Source organism: Procambarus clarkii, chromosome 52 (assembly GCF_040958095.1).
Source record: "Procambarus clarkii isolate CNS0578487 chromosome 52, FALCON_Pclarkii_2.0, whole genome shotgun sequence".
Classification (NCBI taxonomy): domain Eukaryota; kingdom Metazoa; phylum Arthropoda; class Malacostraca; order Decapoda; family Cambaridae; genus Procambarus; species Procambarus clarkii.
The window spans coordinates 33,292,583-33,311,505 of NC_091201.1; the positions used below are offsets into that span (position 1 = coordinate 33,292,583).

At 45.7% G+C, this 18,923-nt stretch overlaps 1 protein-coding gene across 1 annotated transcript in view; it reads left to right on the forward strand.

The window, feature by feature from the left end:
- Positions 1-893: 893 nt before the first annotated feature.
- LOC123763545 (acetylcholine receptor subunit beta-type acr-3-like) overlaps positions 894-18,923 on the forward strand; it is a 33,778-nt gene continuing 15,748 nt past the window's right edge. The window contains exons 1-2 of the mRNA XM_045750688.2: positions 894-3,818; positions 18,042-18,271. Coding sequence (XP_045606644.2) covers positions 3,770-3,818; positions 18,042-18,271 — 279 coding nt within the window. The 5' untranslated portion in view covers positions 894-3,769. The remainder of the gene's footprint in view (positions 3,819-18,041; positions 18,272-18,923) is intronic.

Genomic DNA, 18,923 nt, shown 5'->3' on the forward strand with positions numbered 1-18,923 from the left:
TCCTTCTTCAATAAGTTCTGCTTGTAAGGTATCTTTGGTGGTGACCTTCTTTTGTGTCTCGAGGTCGAATATGTCGTCCAACAGGATCTCCAACTCCACTTTCCGGGCCATCTCACTTGGTCTGGACATAACGTGACAGTTTATACCCAGATTTAGGAGAGTGACTTGGTCCTCAGTGAGGTTGATTCCAGGCAACTACAGAAGCACCATACTGACCCCCGAGCTCAAAGCGGCTGCTAAGAGCCTTCGTGAGAACAAGTGTCAGAGTAGCCTTTTTCAGTGTCAGAGTAGTTATCAAGTGGAATGCATTAGGCAATGATGTGGTGGAGACTGACTCCTTACACAGTTTCAAATGTAGATATGACAGAGCCCAATAGGCTCAGGAACCTGTACACCAGTTGATTGACAGTTGAGAGACGGGACCAAAGAGCCGGAGCTCTTTGGTCCCGCACAACTAGGCACAACTAGGTGAGTACACACATCCATGGCATATTGTAAGTTGTACGAGAGTCGTGAGACTTTATTAATATCTTCCCAGACATTTCACAGCGTTCTTCTGTGGCCTTCCCAAACTCACTCACTCACTCACTCACTCACTCTCTCTCACTCTCTCTCTCTCTCTCTCTCTCTCTCTCTCTCTCTCTCTCTCTCTCTCTCTCTCTCTCTCTCTCTCTCTCTCTCTTTCTCTCTTTCTCTCTCTCTCTCTTTCTCTCTCTCTCTCTCTCTCTCTCTCTCTCTCTCTCTCTCTCTCTCTCTCTCTCTCTCTCTTCTTTCTTTCTTTCTTTCTTTCTTTCTTTCTTTCTTTCTTTCTTTCTTTCTTTCTTTCTTTCTTTCTTTCTTTCTTTCTTTCTTTCTTTCTTTCTTTCTTTCTTCATCATCTTCTTCTTCTGCCTCTGTGTCTCATGTTTGTTTTCTCTTAGCCTAGATACAGTTGACCTTGGTTGTTATTTCAGCAGACCAGCCCAGCCTTGTGTACGGTGCTCCAGCTCCTGGACCCTGACCTCGGTGTACAAAGCCCGATAAAATTCCATACGCCCTCCCCCCCCCCATCACACCAGAAGTCATCGCCGGCCATAAAATCATTACAATCAGGCGCTGCAACATTGCTTAAGCAATACGTCAAACCAAATAACAACTCGACTGCCGCACACACTTCGCAACATAAGGACCAGGTTGGGCAAAGCGAGCGATTAGGTAGTCACGTGAAGGAGAACACGCCCAATCGATGTTAATCATTCACGTCCTGTGATTGGCTCTCTCGTGGGCCAATAGCAGGTCTTGGCGCAATTCTGAGAACGACACATTTGAAAACAATGAATTTTAGATTTTTCTCGAAACGCGTATTCCAGGAATGTGGAATTTTGGTGGAGGGAGTCAGTCGCTTACCTGCTCGGCTCCTGTACAGGTCACTAGCAGCCCCTCCCAGCTCTCCTGGTGACCTTACCAGTCTCCCAGCTCTCCTGGTGACCTTACCAGTCTCCCAGCTCTCCTGGTGACCTTACCAGTCTCCTGGTGACCTTACCAGTCTCCTGGTGACCTTACCAGTCTCCTGGTGACCTGACCAGTCTCCCAGCTCTCCTGGTGACCTGACCAGTCTCACAGCTCTCCTGGTGACCTTACCAGTCTCCCAGCTCTCCTGGTGACCTTACCAGTCTCCCAGCTCTCCTGGTGACCTTACCAGTCTCCTGGTGACCTTACCAGTCTCCTGGTGACCTTACCAGTCTCCCAGGTCTCCTGGTGACCTTACCACTCTCCCAGCTCTCCTGGTGACCTTACCAGTCTCCCAGCTCTCCTGGTGACCTCACCAGCCTCCCAGCTCTCCTGGTGACCTTACTAGTCTCCCAGGTCTCCTGGTGACCTTACCACTCTCCCAGCTCTCCTGGTGACCTTACCAGTCTCCTGGTGACCTTACCAGTCTCCCAGCTCTCCTGGTGACCTGACCAGTCTCCCAGCTCTCCTGGTGATCTGACCAGTCTCCCAGCTCTCCTGGTGACCTGACCAGTCTCCCAGCTCTCCTGGTGACCTGACCAGTCTCCCAGCTCTCCTGGTGATCTGACCAGTCTCCCAGCTCTCCTGGTGATCTGACCCGTCTCCCAGCTCTCCTGGTGACCTGACTAGTCTCCCAGCTCTCCTGGTGATCTGACCAGTCTCCCAGCTCTCCTGGTGGCCTGACCAGCCTCCCAGCTCTCCTGGTGACCTGACCAGTCTCCCAGCTCTCCTGGTGACCTGACCAGTCTCCCAGCTCTCCTGGTGACCTCGCCAGCCTCCCAGCTCTCCTGGTGACCTCACCAGTCTCCCAGCTCTCCTGGTGACCTGACCAGTCTCCCAGCTCTCCTGGTGATCTGACCAGTCTCCCAGCTCTCCTGGTGACCTCACCAGTCTCCCAGCTCTCCTGGTGACCTGACCAGTCTCCCAGCTCTCCTGGTGATCTGACCAGTCTCCCAGCTCTCCTGGTGACCTCACCAGCCTCCCAGCTCTCCTGGTGACCTGACCAGTCTCCCAGCTCTCCTGGTGACCTGACCAGTCTCCCAGCTCTCCTGGTGACCTGACCAGTCTCCCAGCTCTCCTGGTGATCTGACCAGTCTCCCAGCTCTCCTGGTGGTGACCCCAAGTTAAACTTTTGATCTCTTAGGTAATTCATAGCGCAGGTAATTTTGGTTGGATTATTTTAGCTTTGATAATATTATACTTAATTTATAATTATTTTTCCTTTAATTATTTATCATTAATAATTGAAAGTTGAAGTTCCTTTCCTTATCATTTATACGCTGATGGTTTATATACATACGTTAGTTAGGGCTACAACTTAGTTCAAAGGACCGTGAATATTCAAGAAAACGCTTAGTAAACATAGAAAACATTACTAGTTTACCGGTGACCAAAACAATAGTTCGGAAGTGAAGGAAAACGTTACTTATTTACCAGTGACTAAAAGCTTGCAAGTGAGGGAGGACGTTACTTATTTACTAGTGATCAGAAGCTTGCAAGTAAGGGAGGACGTTACTTATTTACCGGTGACCAAAAGCTTGCAAGTAAGGAAGGACGTTACTTATTTACCAGTGACCAAAAGCTTGCAAGTAAGGGAGGACGTTACTTATTTACCAGTGACCAAAAGCTTGCAAGTGAGGGAGGACGTTACTTATTTACTAGTGACCAAAAGCTTGCAAGTGAGGGAGGACGTTACTTATTTACCAGTGACTAAAAGCTTGCAAGTGAGGGAGGACGTTACTTATTTACCAGTGACCAAAAGCTTGCAAGTGAGGGAGGACGTTACTTATTTACCAGTGACCAAAAGCTTGCAAGTGAGGGAGGACGTTACTTATTTACTAGTGACCAAAAGCTTGCAAGTGAGGGAGGACGTTACTTATTTACTAGTGACCAATAAGCTTGCAAGTGAGGGAGGACGTTACTTATTTACCAGTGACCAATAAGCTCGCAAGTGAGGGAGGACGTTACTTATTTACCAGTGACCAAAAGCTTGCAAGTGAGGGAGGACGTTACTTATTTACCAGTGACCAAAAGCTTGCAAGTGAGGGAGGACGTTACTTATTTACCAGTGACCAATAAGCTCGCAAGTGAAGGAAGAACCCATCAGCGGTTTAGTGTTTGACACACCACTAGAAATCAGTGTTTGACGGCCAGTGACATAAGACCATCAGAACTCGAGGAGGAGAAAGACCAGTCTGCAGTGTTGTGATGTGATGTGAGGCGCCCAGAGCGAGGACGTGCTCCTGGCGCCGCTGGTAAACACTGTGGGAGAAGCATCAAGATGGCCGCCTTCGTGGCCGTCTGGGCCACGCTCCTCTCGCTGCTCGCTGGTAAGTACTGAAGTTATTCCCTTCGTACGGCTATACTCTTTTTATGTACCATCCTGTCATCCTCATTGATCCTGTCATCCTGAACTGATACTGTCATCCTGAAGTGATCCTACAGGCGATTCTGTACCGTAACTCTCTCAATGTTTCGTAAGCATGGGATATCGGGAAGAACAAATGGAACATGTAAGTACGATCACCCTAGAAAGTACAGACACCTCTTCAGTACGGGTAAATGTACCAAAAGCTGTGAATTCTTTCACCCAGAAATTTGCAAGAACTCTTCAGACAGGAAAGAATTCTTCAATACAGAATGTCCAGCTTTTCATGTAAGAGGTACCAGGCGAATAAAACCGACAGACCGCCACTATGAAAACAGCCACAACTCTATCGACCAGGAGGATTTTTCAGCAAGAGAAGGAGGAGAAGAATGGCTAAATATGTCCAGACTCTACCACCATCTCGGTCAAATGCTAGAGAGGACGCAAACACAGTGGCCGCCCTACCAGAGCCTCAGATATTAACACCAAGTAAGGCATCCAGCACTTCCACTAACACGATAACATCATTTATATTTGCCAACATCCACGGCATTAAAACACGCAAATCTAACAAAGTTCATTTTATAGATGGTCTCCTTCATGAGGCAAATGCAGTGTTTGCAGCCCTAACGGAAACTCGCACAATGGACTACCATGATGGTGAAATATGGATCTCAGAGTACAATCTTTTTAGATGTGACAGGAAATAGACTACAGGGTGGGGTCAGCATGATGTAACATCGCGTCCTCTTAAAAATAACGTCACTTTTCGCTCGTATGCGCGCTATGGCCAAATTTGGACGTAATTTGAAATGAAATCGACTCACAAAAGTGACGTACTGTTCCGTTTTCTGTTTGAGTCGTCCGGCTTACTCGGCAAGCTTAGAAGAGGATTCTTTCCATTAACGTTTTGAAACTTTATGAGAATTTCCTGCCCACTTAACCTATAAGAGGACCCTTAACTTACTGTTGTTGAAAAAAATCCCAAATTTATATTCATTTTTTTTCAAATTACGTCCATATTCGGCCATACGGGCAAACGGCCAAAAGCGACGTTCTTTTTAAGAGAACAGGTTGCTACAAGGACACACTCATATGTACTGAGCTGCTAAACACCACAAACGATAAGGTGGAAGTGCTGATAATCAAAATAGAGATCCTAAATATAGTTATTGTTCTTGTATATAAGTCACCGGAGGCAAACCCTCAGCAGTTTAAAGACCAACTAATGAAAATAGAACACTGCATGGAAAACCTCTCAAATCCAGCCCCGAACATCATCCTGCTTGGGGACTTCAATCTACGGCACCTGAAATTGAAGCACCTGGCTAATATCAGAAAGAATACCAGGAAGTAGCTTAAATGAAAAGACACATGCAAATGACCTGCTACGGATGTGCGACAGGTTTGCCTTAAACCAGCAAATAGTACAACCAACTAGGAAGGAGAACACGCTGGACCTCATTTTCACCAATAATGATGAATTGATCAGGAACATAATGATTACAAATACCTGTTACTCAGATCACAACTTAATTGAAGTTCTGACAAGCATGGGGAGTAGACCTTCAAAACCAGTCCAGATTCCCGGTGGAGATTTCAGCAAATTCATCTTCAATAATAAACAGATAAACTGTGAACAAGTAAACCAAGACTTCACAGAAATAAGCTGGGAAGAACAGATAGAAAATGCAAACCTGAACCAGTGCCTGGAAAAAATAAGCTCAGTAGCACTAGAAATGTGTTCAAACCGCATACCCCTAAGAAAAAAGAGGAAGAGATGCAGACTGGAACCGGAACGTTGTTCCCTATATAGGCGAAGAAAACGAATCGCGGAACAACTTGAGAGTCGCACCTTATCTCAAGAACGGCGAAGAAGGTTAGGTAGAGAAATAGAAACCATTGAACTCAAGCTACAAGAATTATACAAAACCCAGGAGAGGCAGAGACAGCAAAAGGCCATCAGTGAAATATAGAGAAATCCGAAATATTTTTTCTCCTATGCAAAATCAAGATCAAAAACCACATCTAGTATCGGGCCCCTGCGAAAGGGAGATGGAACTTTCACTGATGACAACAAAGAAATGAGCGAGTTACTGAGGAAGCACTAGGACTGTTTTTTACCGAGCCACTAAATACACTAAAAATTAATAACCCAAATGAATTTTTCATGGATATGATACCAACATCAAATCATATATCAGACGTCACCCTATCCCCACTGGATTTTGAAGAAGCCATAAACAGTATGCCTATGCACTCTGCACCAGGCCCGGATTCTTGGAACTCCATATTCATCAAGAACTGCAAAAAACCACTATCACAGGCCCTTCCCATTCTGTGCAGACAAAGCCTAGATACTGGCGTTATCCCTGACATACTAAAAACAGCAGAGATAGCACCACTCCATAAAGGAGGAAATAAGGCAGAGGCAAAAAATAACAGACCGATAGCACTAACATCGCACATCATAAAAATCTTTGAGAGAGTGCTAAGAAGTAAGATCACAAAATACATGGAATCACAGCATCTCCATAACCCCGGACAACATGGTTTCAAAACAGGGCGCTCTTGCCTGTCACAATTACTGGACCACTATGATATGGCATTAGATGCGATGGAAGACAAAAAGCTGATGTAATTTACACAGATCTCGCAAAAGCCTTTGACAAATGTGACCACGGTGTTATTGCACATAAAATGCGTTCAAAAGGAATTACCGGAAAAATAGGCAGATGGATCTACAATTTCCTGACTAACAGAACCCAATGTGTAATAGTCAACAAAATAAAATCTGGTCCATCATCCGTGAAAAGCTCATTCCCCCAGGGTACTGTGCTTGCTCCAGTACTTTTTCTCATCCTCATATCGGACATAGACAAGAACACAACCTATAGCACTGTATCATCCTTTACAGATGACACTAGGATCTTCATGAGAGTAGACAACATAGAGGACACGGCAAACCTCCAATCAGATGTAGATCAGGTCTTTCTATGGGCTACAGAAAATTATATGGTCTTTAACGAAGATATGTTCCAGCTCATGCGCTACGGAAAAAAATGAAAAATATAAAAACGGAAACCACGTACAAAATGCAGTCAAATCATAACATAGAACGAAAAGGTAATGTAAAGGATTTGGGTGTACTCATGTCGGAAGACCTTCCCTTTAAAGAACAAAATAAAGTAGCCGTCACAACTGCAAGAAAAATGACAGGTTGGATAACAAGAACTTTTCACACTAGAGATGCTATACCGATGATGATACTTTTCAAGACGTTAGTGCTCTCTAGAGTGGAGAACTGCTGCACAATGACAGCCCCTTTCAAAGCTGGAGAAATTGCTGACCTGGAGAGCGTGCAGAGATCCTTTACTGCTAGAATCCATTCAGTAAAACATCTGAACTACTGGGACCGACTAAAGAGCCTAAATCTGTACTCCCTTGAGCGCAGGCGGGAGAGATACATATTAATTTACACGTGGAAAATAGTAGAGGGGCTGGTCCCAAACCTGCACACAGAAATAACACCACAAGAGACCAGAAGGCATGGCAGGATGTGCAGAATACCCCCGTTGAAGAGCAGAGGTGCAACAGGTACTTTGAGAGAGAACTATCAACATCAGAGGCCCGAGACTATTCAACACGCTTCCACTACACATAAGGGGCATAACTGGCCGACCCCTCACAGTGTTCAAGAGAGAACTGGATAAGCACCACCAAAGGATACCTGATCAACCAGGCTGTGATTCATACGTCAGTGTGCGAGCAGCCGCGACCAACAGCCTGGTTGACCAGTCCAGCAACCAGGAGGCCTGGTCGACATTGGGCCGCGGGGACGCTCAGCCCCCACCTCAAGGTAACCTCAGGGTATGTTAGTGATACTGTACTGTAGCTCCGTCAGTGTTGGTGATACTGTACTGTAGCTCCGTCAGTGTTGGTGATACTGTACTGTAGCTCAGTCAGTGTTGGTGATACTGTACTGTAGCTCAGTCAGTGTTGGTGATACTGTACTGTAACTCCGTCAGTGTTGGTGATACTGTACTGTAACTCCGTCAGTGTTGGTGATACTGTACTGTAGCTCCGTCAGTGTTGGTGATACTGTACTGTAACTCCATCAGTGTTGGTGATACTGTACTGTAACTCCGTCAGTGTTGGTGATACTGTACTGTAACTCCATCAGTGTTGGTGATACTGTACTGTAGCTCCGTCAGTGTTGGTGATACTGTACTGTAACTCCGTCAGTGTTGGTGATACTGTACTGTAGCTCCGTCAGTGTTGGTGATACTGTACTGTAGCTTCGTCAGTGTTGGTGATACTAAACTGGATATCTAAACATATCCAATTTATCCCCATTGTTTCGTGTTCTGTCTTGTGTTGATACTTTTAATACCCTATTAATATCCCTTTTGTTATGTCCATTCATCCACTTGTAAACCTCTATCATATCACCCCTAACTCTTCGCCTTTCCAGTGAATACAATTTAAGCTTTGTTAATCTTTCTTCATATTGAAAGGTTTCTAGTTTGGGGAATTAACTTTGTCATCCTACGCTGGACACGTTCAAGTGAATTTATATCCATTCTATAGTACGGCGACCAAAATTGAGTTACATAATCTAAAAGAGGCCTAACCAGAGATAGATATAGCTGAAGAACAACACCAGGTGTCTTGTTGCTAACGCTTCGATTAATAAATCCCAGTGTCCTATTTGCCTTATTACGAACATTCATGCATTGATCCTTTGGTTTTAAATTCTTACTAATCTTAACTCCCAGATCCCTTTTGCAATCCGACTTTGCAATCTCAACACCATCTAGCTCGTGTCTTGTATCTCTATCATCATTACCTAGCCTCAAAACTTTACATTTATCAGCATTGAACTACATCTGCTAAAGGTTGCCTATAGCTGCTTCACTATGTAGCCTGTGAGGAGTTTCTTGCTTTCTGGTGGCGTTATGTCCATGTTTGCTATGAGGAAGGTATGATAGTGGTCAGTTGTTCTACCATAGATTATACGAGATGTAAGGGAAGCTGTTACGCTAGTCCATAAGTGTTCCAAGGTAGTGGCAGATGTTTGAGTGACTCGGGTGGGCTTGGTGATTGTGGGGATTAGCATACAGAAGTTCATGCTGTTAAGAAAATAGTCAACCTGAGAGCAATTTTCTTGACCCAGGTCAATATTGAAGTCTAGAATGATGTGATTTTTGTTGAGATTGTTGTTTATGATAAGATTCCTTAGGTTATCTGAGAATGAAGCTATATTAGTATTGGGAAATCTATAGATAGCACCGATAGTCAAGGAGGATTTAAGGGATTTACTCGAGAACTGGGCAAAGGTATATTCACAATAGTCGTCTCTATCACTAATGACACTATTGCAGATGAAGGTATCTTGGTAATATATAGCTGTGCCACCTCCTTTTTTATTAGGCCTACAGTCGTGAATAGCTTTATAACCAGCTAAGTTGTAGAGTTGGGTATAGTCTTTACTTAGCCAAGTTTCTGTTAAAATAATGAATGATAATTTAGTACCTAGTGCTGTGAGTAGTGTATTTATATCATCAAAATGTTTACCAAGTGATCTAACATTTTGGTTGTAAACTGATAAGCAGGTGCTATTTAGGAGTTTGTTTTTTGCAAGATTTGCTGTGTAATACCTGCAATAATGATGATCAATGTGCTGATTGGTGTAGATATGAGACAGAAGATTTAGATCAGGGTCAATATCAGTATGCATGTAGATGCAATGGGGTCACGATACAATAAGACAAGCAATTGCAGAAGCAGTTAAATACTAAATTTGCTGTAAATATAAAGTAATTATAGCAAAACACAACAATAAATGCAAATACACATATAATAGAAACAATTAGAAGTAAAATAAAGATCACCGTAGATAGCCAAGGAGGATACATAAGTTAGTTAAAGAGAGAAAACAAAAAGTCAGTAAAGACTGACAAGATTAATGTATAATATAAATAATAAGATTAATAATCATAAAGTAAAATAATCTTAAAGATAATTAACTTTATACAGTTTAGTTATGTTCCTATAATTAGTACGACCTTAAGAAAACAAAATGAACTCAAATAATTAATTCCAATAAATGACATATAAATCAAATTACAATTAAATTTAAATATAACAGGGTAAGATTATATTTATGAGTAAGATTTTACAATGATACTGAGGTAGATGCTTACATAAGTACATGGAGACTTTACTGATTAGTTAGGAACCTTTTATGGATGAGAGAACACTAGTTAATCGCTAAGGCAGAGACAGCGCCTTGGACAAGGTTAGGCTAGGTTAGGCTAGGCTCAGTCACTCATGAGTTATTTTCAGTACTGGCATTGGGCGGATTCAGGTTTTCAGATATACCACAATCATTAAAGAAGGCCAGTAGTTGTTGGTCACACTTTATTTCATATCTTTTTCCTGCACTTAACTACTTTACAATGATCGTTCCATTCCTAGTGTAGCACTGCTTGATAAGATCAGGGTTTAGTTTGCGAATTTTACGCAGCCTGAAGAGGAGGGATCCACGCTGCTTTGTAAGGCACTCATTTATATAGAGGTTGGTTTTTTTGCTTAGCAGCTGATTGTATGAGGTCAAACTTTGCAGCGGAATTTGCAAGTTTGATGAGCATTTTTCCTAGTGCTACGGGAACTGCTGTGCTGTAACTCCGGCAGTGTTGGTGATTACTGTACTGTAGTTCCGTCAGTGTTGGTGATTACTGTACTGTAGTTCCGTCAGTGTTGGTGATTACTGTACTGTAGTTCCGTCAGTGTTGGTAATTACTGTACTGTAGTTCAGTCAGTGTTGGTAATTACTGTACTGTAGTTCCGGCAGTGTTGGTGATTACTGTACTGTAGTTCCGTCAGTGTTGGTGATTACTGTACTGTAGTTCAGTCAGTGTTGGTAATTACTGTACTGTAGTTCCGGCAGTGTTGGTGATTACTGTACTGTAGTTCCGTCAGTGTTGGTGATTACTGTACTGTAGTTCCGTCAGTGTTGGTGATTACTGTACTGTAGTTCCGTCAGTGTTGGTGATTACTGTACTGTAGTTCCGTCAGTGTTGGTGATTACCGTACTGTAGTTCCGTCAGTGTTGGTAATTACTGTACTGTAGTTCCGTCAGTGTTGTTGATGGAACTACATCAACAGTACATGTTGATGGTGTTTTTTCATCATAGAAATTCTTTGATGAAGCCTTGTTGTTATGTGCTGATAACTGTAGTGTAATGGAAAGTAACCATACAGTGTAACCATACAGTGTAACCATGCTCCTTGAGGGAGATGCTCTTACCTGGCCTGAGGCAAGGCAATGATGACAGAGTTACAAGATTCGAGCTAAATGGTGTTGAGATTGTGAAAGGGATCTGGGAGTTACAATTAGTTAGAAAGATAGGGAACTATCAGGGGGAAAGAGCCAAGTCATTATGCCTATAATGCACTCGGAAGGGACCAGGAAAAGGGGTTTGGGATGGGACGGGGGGGGAAAGGAATGGTGTTCAACCACTTGGACGGTCCGGGATTGAACGCCGACCTGCATGATGCAAGACCGTCGCTCCCGCCAAAGTGGTTGGGCTATGATTGGTAAGAATTTAAAGTAAAAAATAAATCCATAAATGTTTGAAAATAGGGAATTAGGACACTGAGATTTATTTATCGAAGCGTGAGAGATTGACAAAGTTTAATTTACATTCTTTAGAAAGGCGAAGGGTTAGAAGTGACGTGATTAAGGTAAGTAATTATCAAAAGAAGGCACCAAGCCGGGAAGGCTATGTAGCACCACGTGCGGGATAATCAGAGGGCGCTAAATATCAACAAGGATGCCAATACGAGAACAGAAACGCATAAGGCGAATGATATCAAAAGTATCCGAGTCACCAAGAATTCTAACGAGGGACAAGCGACCACCGCGGGGAACAGTCGGAAAACAAGACACATGATCGTCCTGGAAGTCAGGACATTCAACAAGGATATGCACGACCGTAAGAGGGACAATGCAATTTGGACAATAAGGAGCAGGGCGGTCCTCCATCAAGTGACCACGAGTTAAGCGAGTATGGCCAATACGCAACCTCGCCAGAGCCGTTTCCCATCGCCAGTTACGGTGGTAGGAGGACTGCCATGAGGACACACAACTCTTAAGAGTACGCAGTTTGTTACCAGTAACAGAAGAATAACAAGCCTGCCAATGGGTAAGGATGGAGGAATAGATAACCGGGAAAAAGTCGGAAAAAGGAATACCTTTATGAGAGATGGGACAAGAGCGGACAGCTTCCCTGACGGCAGCATCTGCACACTCATTTAAAGAGACATCAATATGGCTGGGAACCCAACAAAACTCAACCGACTTAAATTTACTGTGAACAAGAAACAGCCAATGCTGGATCTCGACAACCACTGGATGAACCAAATTAAAGAACCCAAGAGCCATGAGGGCACTACGAGAGTCAACTACCCCCACAAAAGAAGATTGACAATGAGAAAGCAAGAGACGAAGAGCATAGAGAATAGCATAAAGTTCCACTGTGAAGATGCTAGTCTCCGGAGGTAAGCGACACATATAAGTGCAATCAGGAAAAACAACAGAGTAGCCAACACCATCCGCAGACTTAGACCCATCGGTTAAGACAGAAACGGAGCGGAAGTAAGAAGAAAAGTGCTCAAGGAAAGGGCGTTTTAGAACCATAGGAGGGATAAAAGCTTTAGTGATGCGGGTTAAGGATGTACAAAACTGCGGAAAGGGGACTCTCCACGGGGGCAAGGAAGGAACAACACGAGGAGAAATATTAGAAATATGAACTGAAAGAGAATCCTGTAAGCGATATAACCGGACAGAAAGAGGGAGGTGGTGAAGAGGAACAGGAACCGCAGGAGGGGTAAAAGTTAAAGCACGACAGATGCGAGAGGAAGGATGTTGCAAGGACCGCGCAAGATAGCGAAGACAGTAGCGATCACGGAGGTCCTGGAGAGATAGGAAGCCAGTGTCAACATACAAGCTGAGGACGGGAGTCGAACGAAAGGCACCAGAACTAAGGCGTAACCCAGTATGGTGCAAAGCATCAAGACGGCGAAAAGTAGAAGAAGCAGACAAGTAAGCAGGGCAACCATAATCGAGCTTAGACAGGACGAGAGAGGAATGTAAAGCAAGTAGAGTGCGCCTATCCGCTCCCCAAGAAGTATGGGACAATACCCGAAAGAGGGTAAGGGCCTTAGAGCATTCAACGCGGAGGTAAGAGATATGGGGCGACTAAGACAAACGAGTATCGAAAATCAACCGCAAAAGCTTAGCGGAATCCTTTTACACAATGGGGTGACCATAAAGCGACAAAGAAGGACGAAGAACAACACGCTTCCGAGTAAAAGTCAAAGCACAAGTCTTAGACGTAGAGAACCTGAAGCCATGATCGGTGGCCCAAGACGACACAGCATCAATCGCAAGTTGAAGCCGGCGTTAAAAGAGAGGCGAATCATCACCCCGACAGCAAAGGGTAAGATCGTCGACATAGAGAGCGGAGAAGACCATTCAGGGCAACCAGAAAGAGTAGTGCTCAGAACACTACCCTGAGGCACACCTTCGTATTGCTGAAAAGAGGAAGAGAGAGCGGTGCCAAGCCTCACCCAAAAGGAACGATGAGAGAGGAAGCTGCGGAAAAAGAGAGGGAGATGACCACGAAGGCCAAAAGAATAAAGTTATGTTAGAATATGACACCACCAAGTGGTGTCGTAAGCCTTCTCCAGGTCAAAAAGGATGGCAACAACGGAGGTCTTCGCAGCAAAAGCAGTACGAATATAGACCTCCAAGTTCACCAGGACATCTGTTATGCTGCGGCACTTGCGGAAACCAAATTGAGAAGGGGAGAGGTGGTGATGGTGTTCTAAGAATCACATCAGACGAACGTTAATCATACATTCAAAGAGTTTGCAGACACAACTTGTGAGGGCAACAGGGCGAAAATCCTAAGAGGATGTTCCCAGAGACCCTGGTTTGCTAACAGGGATGATAACAGCATCGAACCATTCCTCAGGGACCGACGACGACTCCCAGATCCGATTATACAGACTCAGTAAATACTGAGACGTGCACGGAGGGACATGGCGAAGCATCTCATAATGAATGCCATCGGAGCCTGCCGCCGTAGAACCGCAGAAGGCCAGGGCAGACCAAAGTACAGAGAGAGAAGGGATCGTTATAGGGAAGTCGAAGATGCGTGCAGAAATCTAAAGGACGAGATTCAAGGACAGGTTTACGAAGAAGGAAAGATTGAGGAAGATGAAAACCAGAGCCAACAGAAGAAAAGTGGGAACCCTGTTCGGTAGCGATCTGCAACGGGTCTGCCACAAGAGTACCACGGAAGTGAAGGACCAGTGAGTCATCGGGAACGAACTTACCCGCGATCTTGCAGATACGTTTCCAGATCTGTGGCAGAGGAGTTTCGGACGTAATGGTGGAGACATAAGACACCCAACATTCAAGTTTAACCGTATGGATGGCACTACGGGCCACCGCACTCGGCTTCCAAAATAAAAGAAAAGAATCGGCCGTCTGCCAGCGGCGGTGTCTCTTCCAGGCTGCATGCTTACAGCGGACAGCCCGAGCATAGTCTGCATTCCACCAGGGAATGCACTTCAGTGGTCCCCGAGAAGAAGAGAGAGGAATAGAGCAGAGGGCAGCGTCGAAGACGGCATCATGAAAAAGGAGGAGAGAGTGAGGGAGAGGTCAGAGAGAGCAGCACTGAGGGTAAATAGTTTCCAGTCTGCCTTAGCAAACTGCCACCTAGGAAAGGAGAGGGGAGGGTGAAAAGAGAAAAAGGTAACAAGGATGGGGAAATGGTCACTGCCATGGAGGTCATCAAGAACCTGCCACGTGAAATCAAAGTAAAGAGAAGATGAGCAAAGAGAAAGATCAAGACAGGAAAGGGTGCGAGTCCGAGAGTCCAAATGCGTGGGCTCACCAGAATTCAGAAGAGACGGGGAAGAAGAGAGGATGAACGGCTCAAGAAGGCGACCCCGGGTGTTCGTCAGAACATCACCCCAAAGGGAATGACGACAATTGAAATCACCCAGCAGGAGCACAGGCTCCGGCAATTAGTCCAGTAGGTGTTTCATATTGGGAAGAGAAAGCGGGACACTCGGGGGGAGATAAATGGAACAAACGGTGTACCATTTCCTCACAAAAATACAAGCAGCAGAACAATGGAGAGGCGAAGGAAAAAGTAAGAGGACAAAGGGAACATCAGAGCGAATCAAGAGAGCAGAAGAGTTAGGAGCCCCAGCAACAGCTTGGGGGTGGGGAGAGAAAGGAATAGCCACGAAAGCGACCAGGACGAGCACCAAGCATTGGCTCTTGGAGACAGACACAAAGGGGCGAAAACCGCGAAATCAGAAGTTAGAATTCAAGGAAATTGGCGTAATAACCACGAACGTTCCATTGAAAAATAGACATCGACGAGAAGAGAAAGGACAGCAACAGAGAACAACGAAGAAACAAAGGCGAAAAGCGAACACTGCACGTTAAAGAAGCGCAGGATCAAGGTCAGGGTCAGCGAAGTCAAGGTTAGGGGGCATGGGTAAACTGAGTAAAGAAGAAGGGAAGGGAGCTAGAGGACAGACCAGGGAAGAGAATTATCAGGAGAAAGAGGGGGAGGAGGAAGAGGGGGGAGGATAACCGAGGGTCAAGCAGCAGGAGGGGCAGAAACCAGGGGATGCACCTCAGCAAGGGCACCAACCGAGAGGAAAGCGGGTGCCAAAGAGACCTTCATAGTACTGACAGGCGGCGTGGAGAGCCAATAGACGGAGGAGAAGGATAGGAAGGAGATGAGGAAGAAGACACAGGAGACATGACAGACCGTGCAGAAAGAAGGGGAACCCCAGATAGAGGACCAGGAGGGGGACCCTTCGGGACAGAACTCAAAGGAACTGAGGAGGGGGCAGTGGGCAAGTCAGGGTCCAAGGCCTGGAAACGGATTTGAGTCTAAGGAAGGTGGGAAGGACGAGGAGAGGAAGAGCGCAACACGCGAGCATAAGAGACGTTAGCATAAGGTGGGAGCCGGCGAACTTGGCGCTTCGCCTCAGGAAAAGACAAACGCTTCCGGTGCTTCAAGTTGAGGATGGCTGCCTCAAGCTTGTAATATATACACGCACGGGAGAAGGTAGGGTGGGCCTCACCGCAATTGAGGCAGCGAGCCTGGGGAGAAGTGCACTCCGACTTAGAGTGACCTTCGCCCCCACACAAAGGACAGGGAGAGACAGTACCAGAGCAGCGGAGGGCACCATGCCCAAACCTTCAGCACTTACTACAGAGCCTAGAAGAGGGAATGCACTCCTGGACGGAGCACCTGGCATCAGCAAGAATGATACAGGGCGGAAGGGTCCGACCATCAAAGGTAATCTTCACAACCCGGAGGGGTTGACGGCGACGACCACGAGGGGGACGAGTAAACGAGTCACCTTGGAGAACAGAATAGCCCTGGGCATCGAGGATATGGCGAATATCTTCGTGGCAGTCCTGGAGATTCCGAACACCGGTAGCAACATGGGGTGGGAGGAGAATAGTGCCAACACTGGCATTTAACCGAGCGTTCTTGGAGACCCCGAACAGGGGTCTCGCCAAGGCAGGACAAGGCGGCCAAGCTGGCAGCTGCATCCTGAGAAGGAGCAGCAACGACATGTGTACCAAGACGGGTGGGGTGGAAAGTAACAGAGGTATCTATGGAATCAACAAGGTGCCTATGGAGGGAGAAATCGTCGGAAGACGCAGAATCAAGAGGGAGGAGATCAAAGTATTTGGTCCACGAAGCGGGACAAAACAAGGCTTGATACGCATCAGTACAGGAAGGAATCGAGTGAGTGCGGCCATGTCGAGGACGGCGTTGAGAACCCCCAGAGAGAGAGAGAGAGGTTAAAAGGTGCAGTAGTCACAACTAGAGACTGAGCTGTGCCAGAGGACGAGGTAGTCATCACTGGGGGCTTGGGGCTCGACCCAACCACAGAGGAGGGAGGGGAGCCGAGGGGAGTAGTCAGGAGGGTCAAAGGCAGAGCAAGGTCGGGGCACAATGCAGCTGCGGCTACAGTGCCCGGTTTTCCAACTCGGTCCAACTCGGGGGCTTGGTCGCCCACCCCACGAGCCTGAGAAGGTAAAAGAGGAACAGAATTTGACATAAGGACGAATAGAAAAACATTCATTCACGAATGTGCCCCCACACCCACCATTGAGCTACAGTTAGAGGCAGGACACCCAACAAGAAGCTATCGCCAATCATGCCGGGGCCCCCTAGGGGTGCGTCGTGAGTATACGCCCCACAAACGCCACCTTAAGAACCGTCAGTCCGTCGATCGGGTTCAGTGACGAAAGGAGGATTGACAATAAAAGATTCCCCTCGCTCTCGACGTTGAGTACTACAGTTCTACAGGCGCAAGAGTATGCCTTCCCAAGCACCCGGGCGTCAAAATAGAAGAAGTCCAAAAGAATAACCAAAACAAGCAAAAGGTCGGCAGGAAACAACAAGCGGATAGGCGAAGACGGGGGAGAAAAACGAAACATAAGGAAAAGGAAAAGCGATCCGGCACAATTGGAGAAGACAGCAGTAGGAGCATAAGGCCACAAAAGGACAGAGGACTGTCCCATGGAGCATCACACTACGGCAGCAGCCGACCACCAAGCCCCCCCTCACGGCGCCAACTGATGTGATTGAGGTGTACAAGTGGGTGAATAAGCATAACAAAGGGGATATTAATAGGGTATTAAAATTGTCTACACATAATAGAACACGAAACAATGGGTATAAATTGGATAAGTTTAAATTTAGGAAAGACCTGGGTAAATACTGGTTCGGTAACAGGGTTGTTGATTTGTGGAACCAAATACCGCGTAACATGATAGAAGTAGGATCCCTTGATTGTTTCAAGCATAGGTTATGCATATATATGAATGAATTTGGGTGATTATAAATAGCATCATATGGGCTAATAGGCCTTCTGCAGTTACCTATGTTCTTATGTTCTATATATTGTGATCGTTAAGACTGACATAACCCAAGGGCATGTGAGGGTCAAATAATATATCTTCCTATATACTGTAAATCCTAAATTATATGTTATACTTCTGGATATCTCATTAATCTCTTAATGGGAGCAACAAGTGACTTATCCTGCCATGTCCCTCTGCCAGCCTTCCCCATCATCAAGGGCCAGTCCCTCCCAGGGGCCCAGGGCCCGTCCCTCCAAGGGGCCCAGGGCCCGTCCTTCCCTGAGGCCCAGGACGCCCGCTACATGTCGGCCGAACATCGCCTCTTTGAGTACCTCTTCAGCAAATACAACAAGCACGTTCGACCCATCGAGTACTCCGGAGAAATTACTAATGTGTTCTTCGAGCTTTCTATCTTCAATATCTTGGCCGTGGTGAGTAGAGAGAGAGAGAGAGAGAGAGAGAGAGAGAGAGAAGTCATTCTTAAACGCTATTTATCATATCATATAGCTATCTCCCGGACAGGCCCCCACTTGTTATGGGGCAGGTGGTTGTACTGAGAAGGGCCAATAGGTAAAGTCAAGGTGTTCCTAAAATAGTGGAATAGATAGGCTTGGCCCCCAAGGAAAAATGTTCCCAGCAATGATTATTTGTTTTAAATTAAAGGTCTGCAGTCTAGTAGCTAATCATCTTCTCCACTTCAACAGTATGGACAGATACACCTCAAACTCTAACTTATTTGTTAAACCCTCTCATAACGCCCCATATACTTTAATACAATAAATCACTTTACCACTTGACCTTACGTTAAACACCTTGGTCCACATAGGCAGGATGCAAGGTTGACAATTGCAAACTAGTGAAAAGACTACTTGGAGAAGGACACTTGTATCAAAGGTACCACAGACTTAAGCACACGTGGGTTCACTAGTCCCCTAGAGTACACTTAGAGATACCAACACCCTTGCTTAGGTTACACAAGAACTAAATACACACCTAGCCAGTAACACGGTAACACAGTATAAGGTACTTAACTTGTAGAACAGAGACACAGGATAAGGTAAGGGGAGAGAGAAGGAGGAGGAG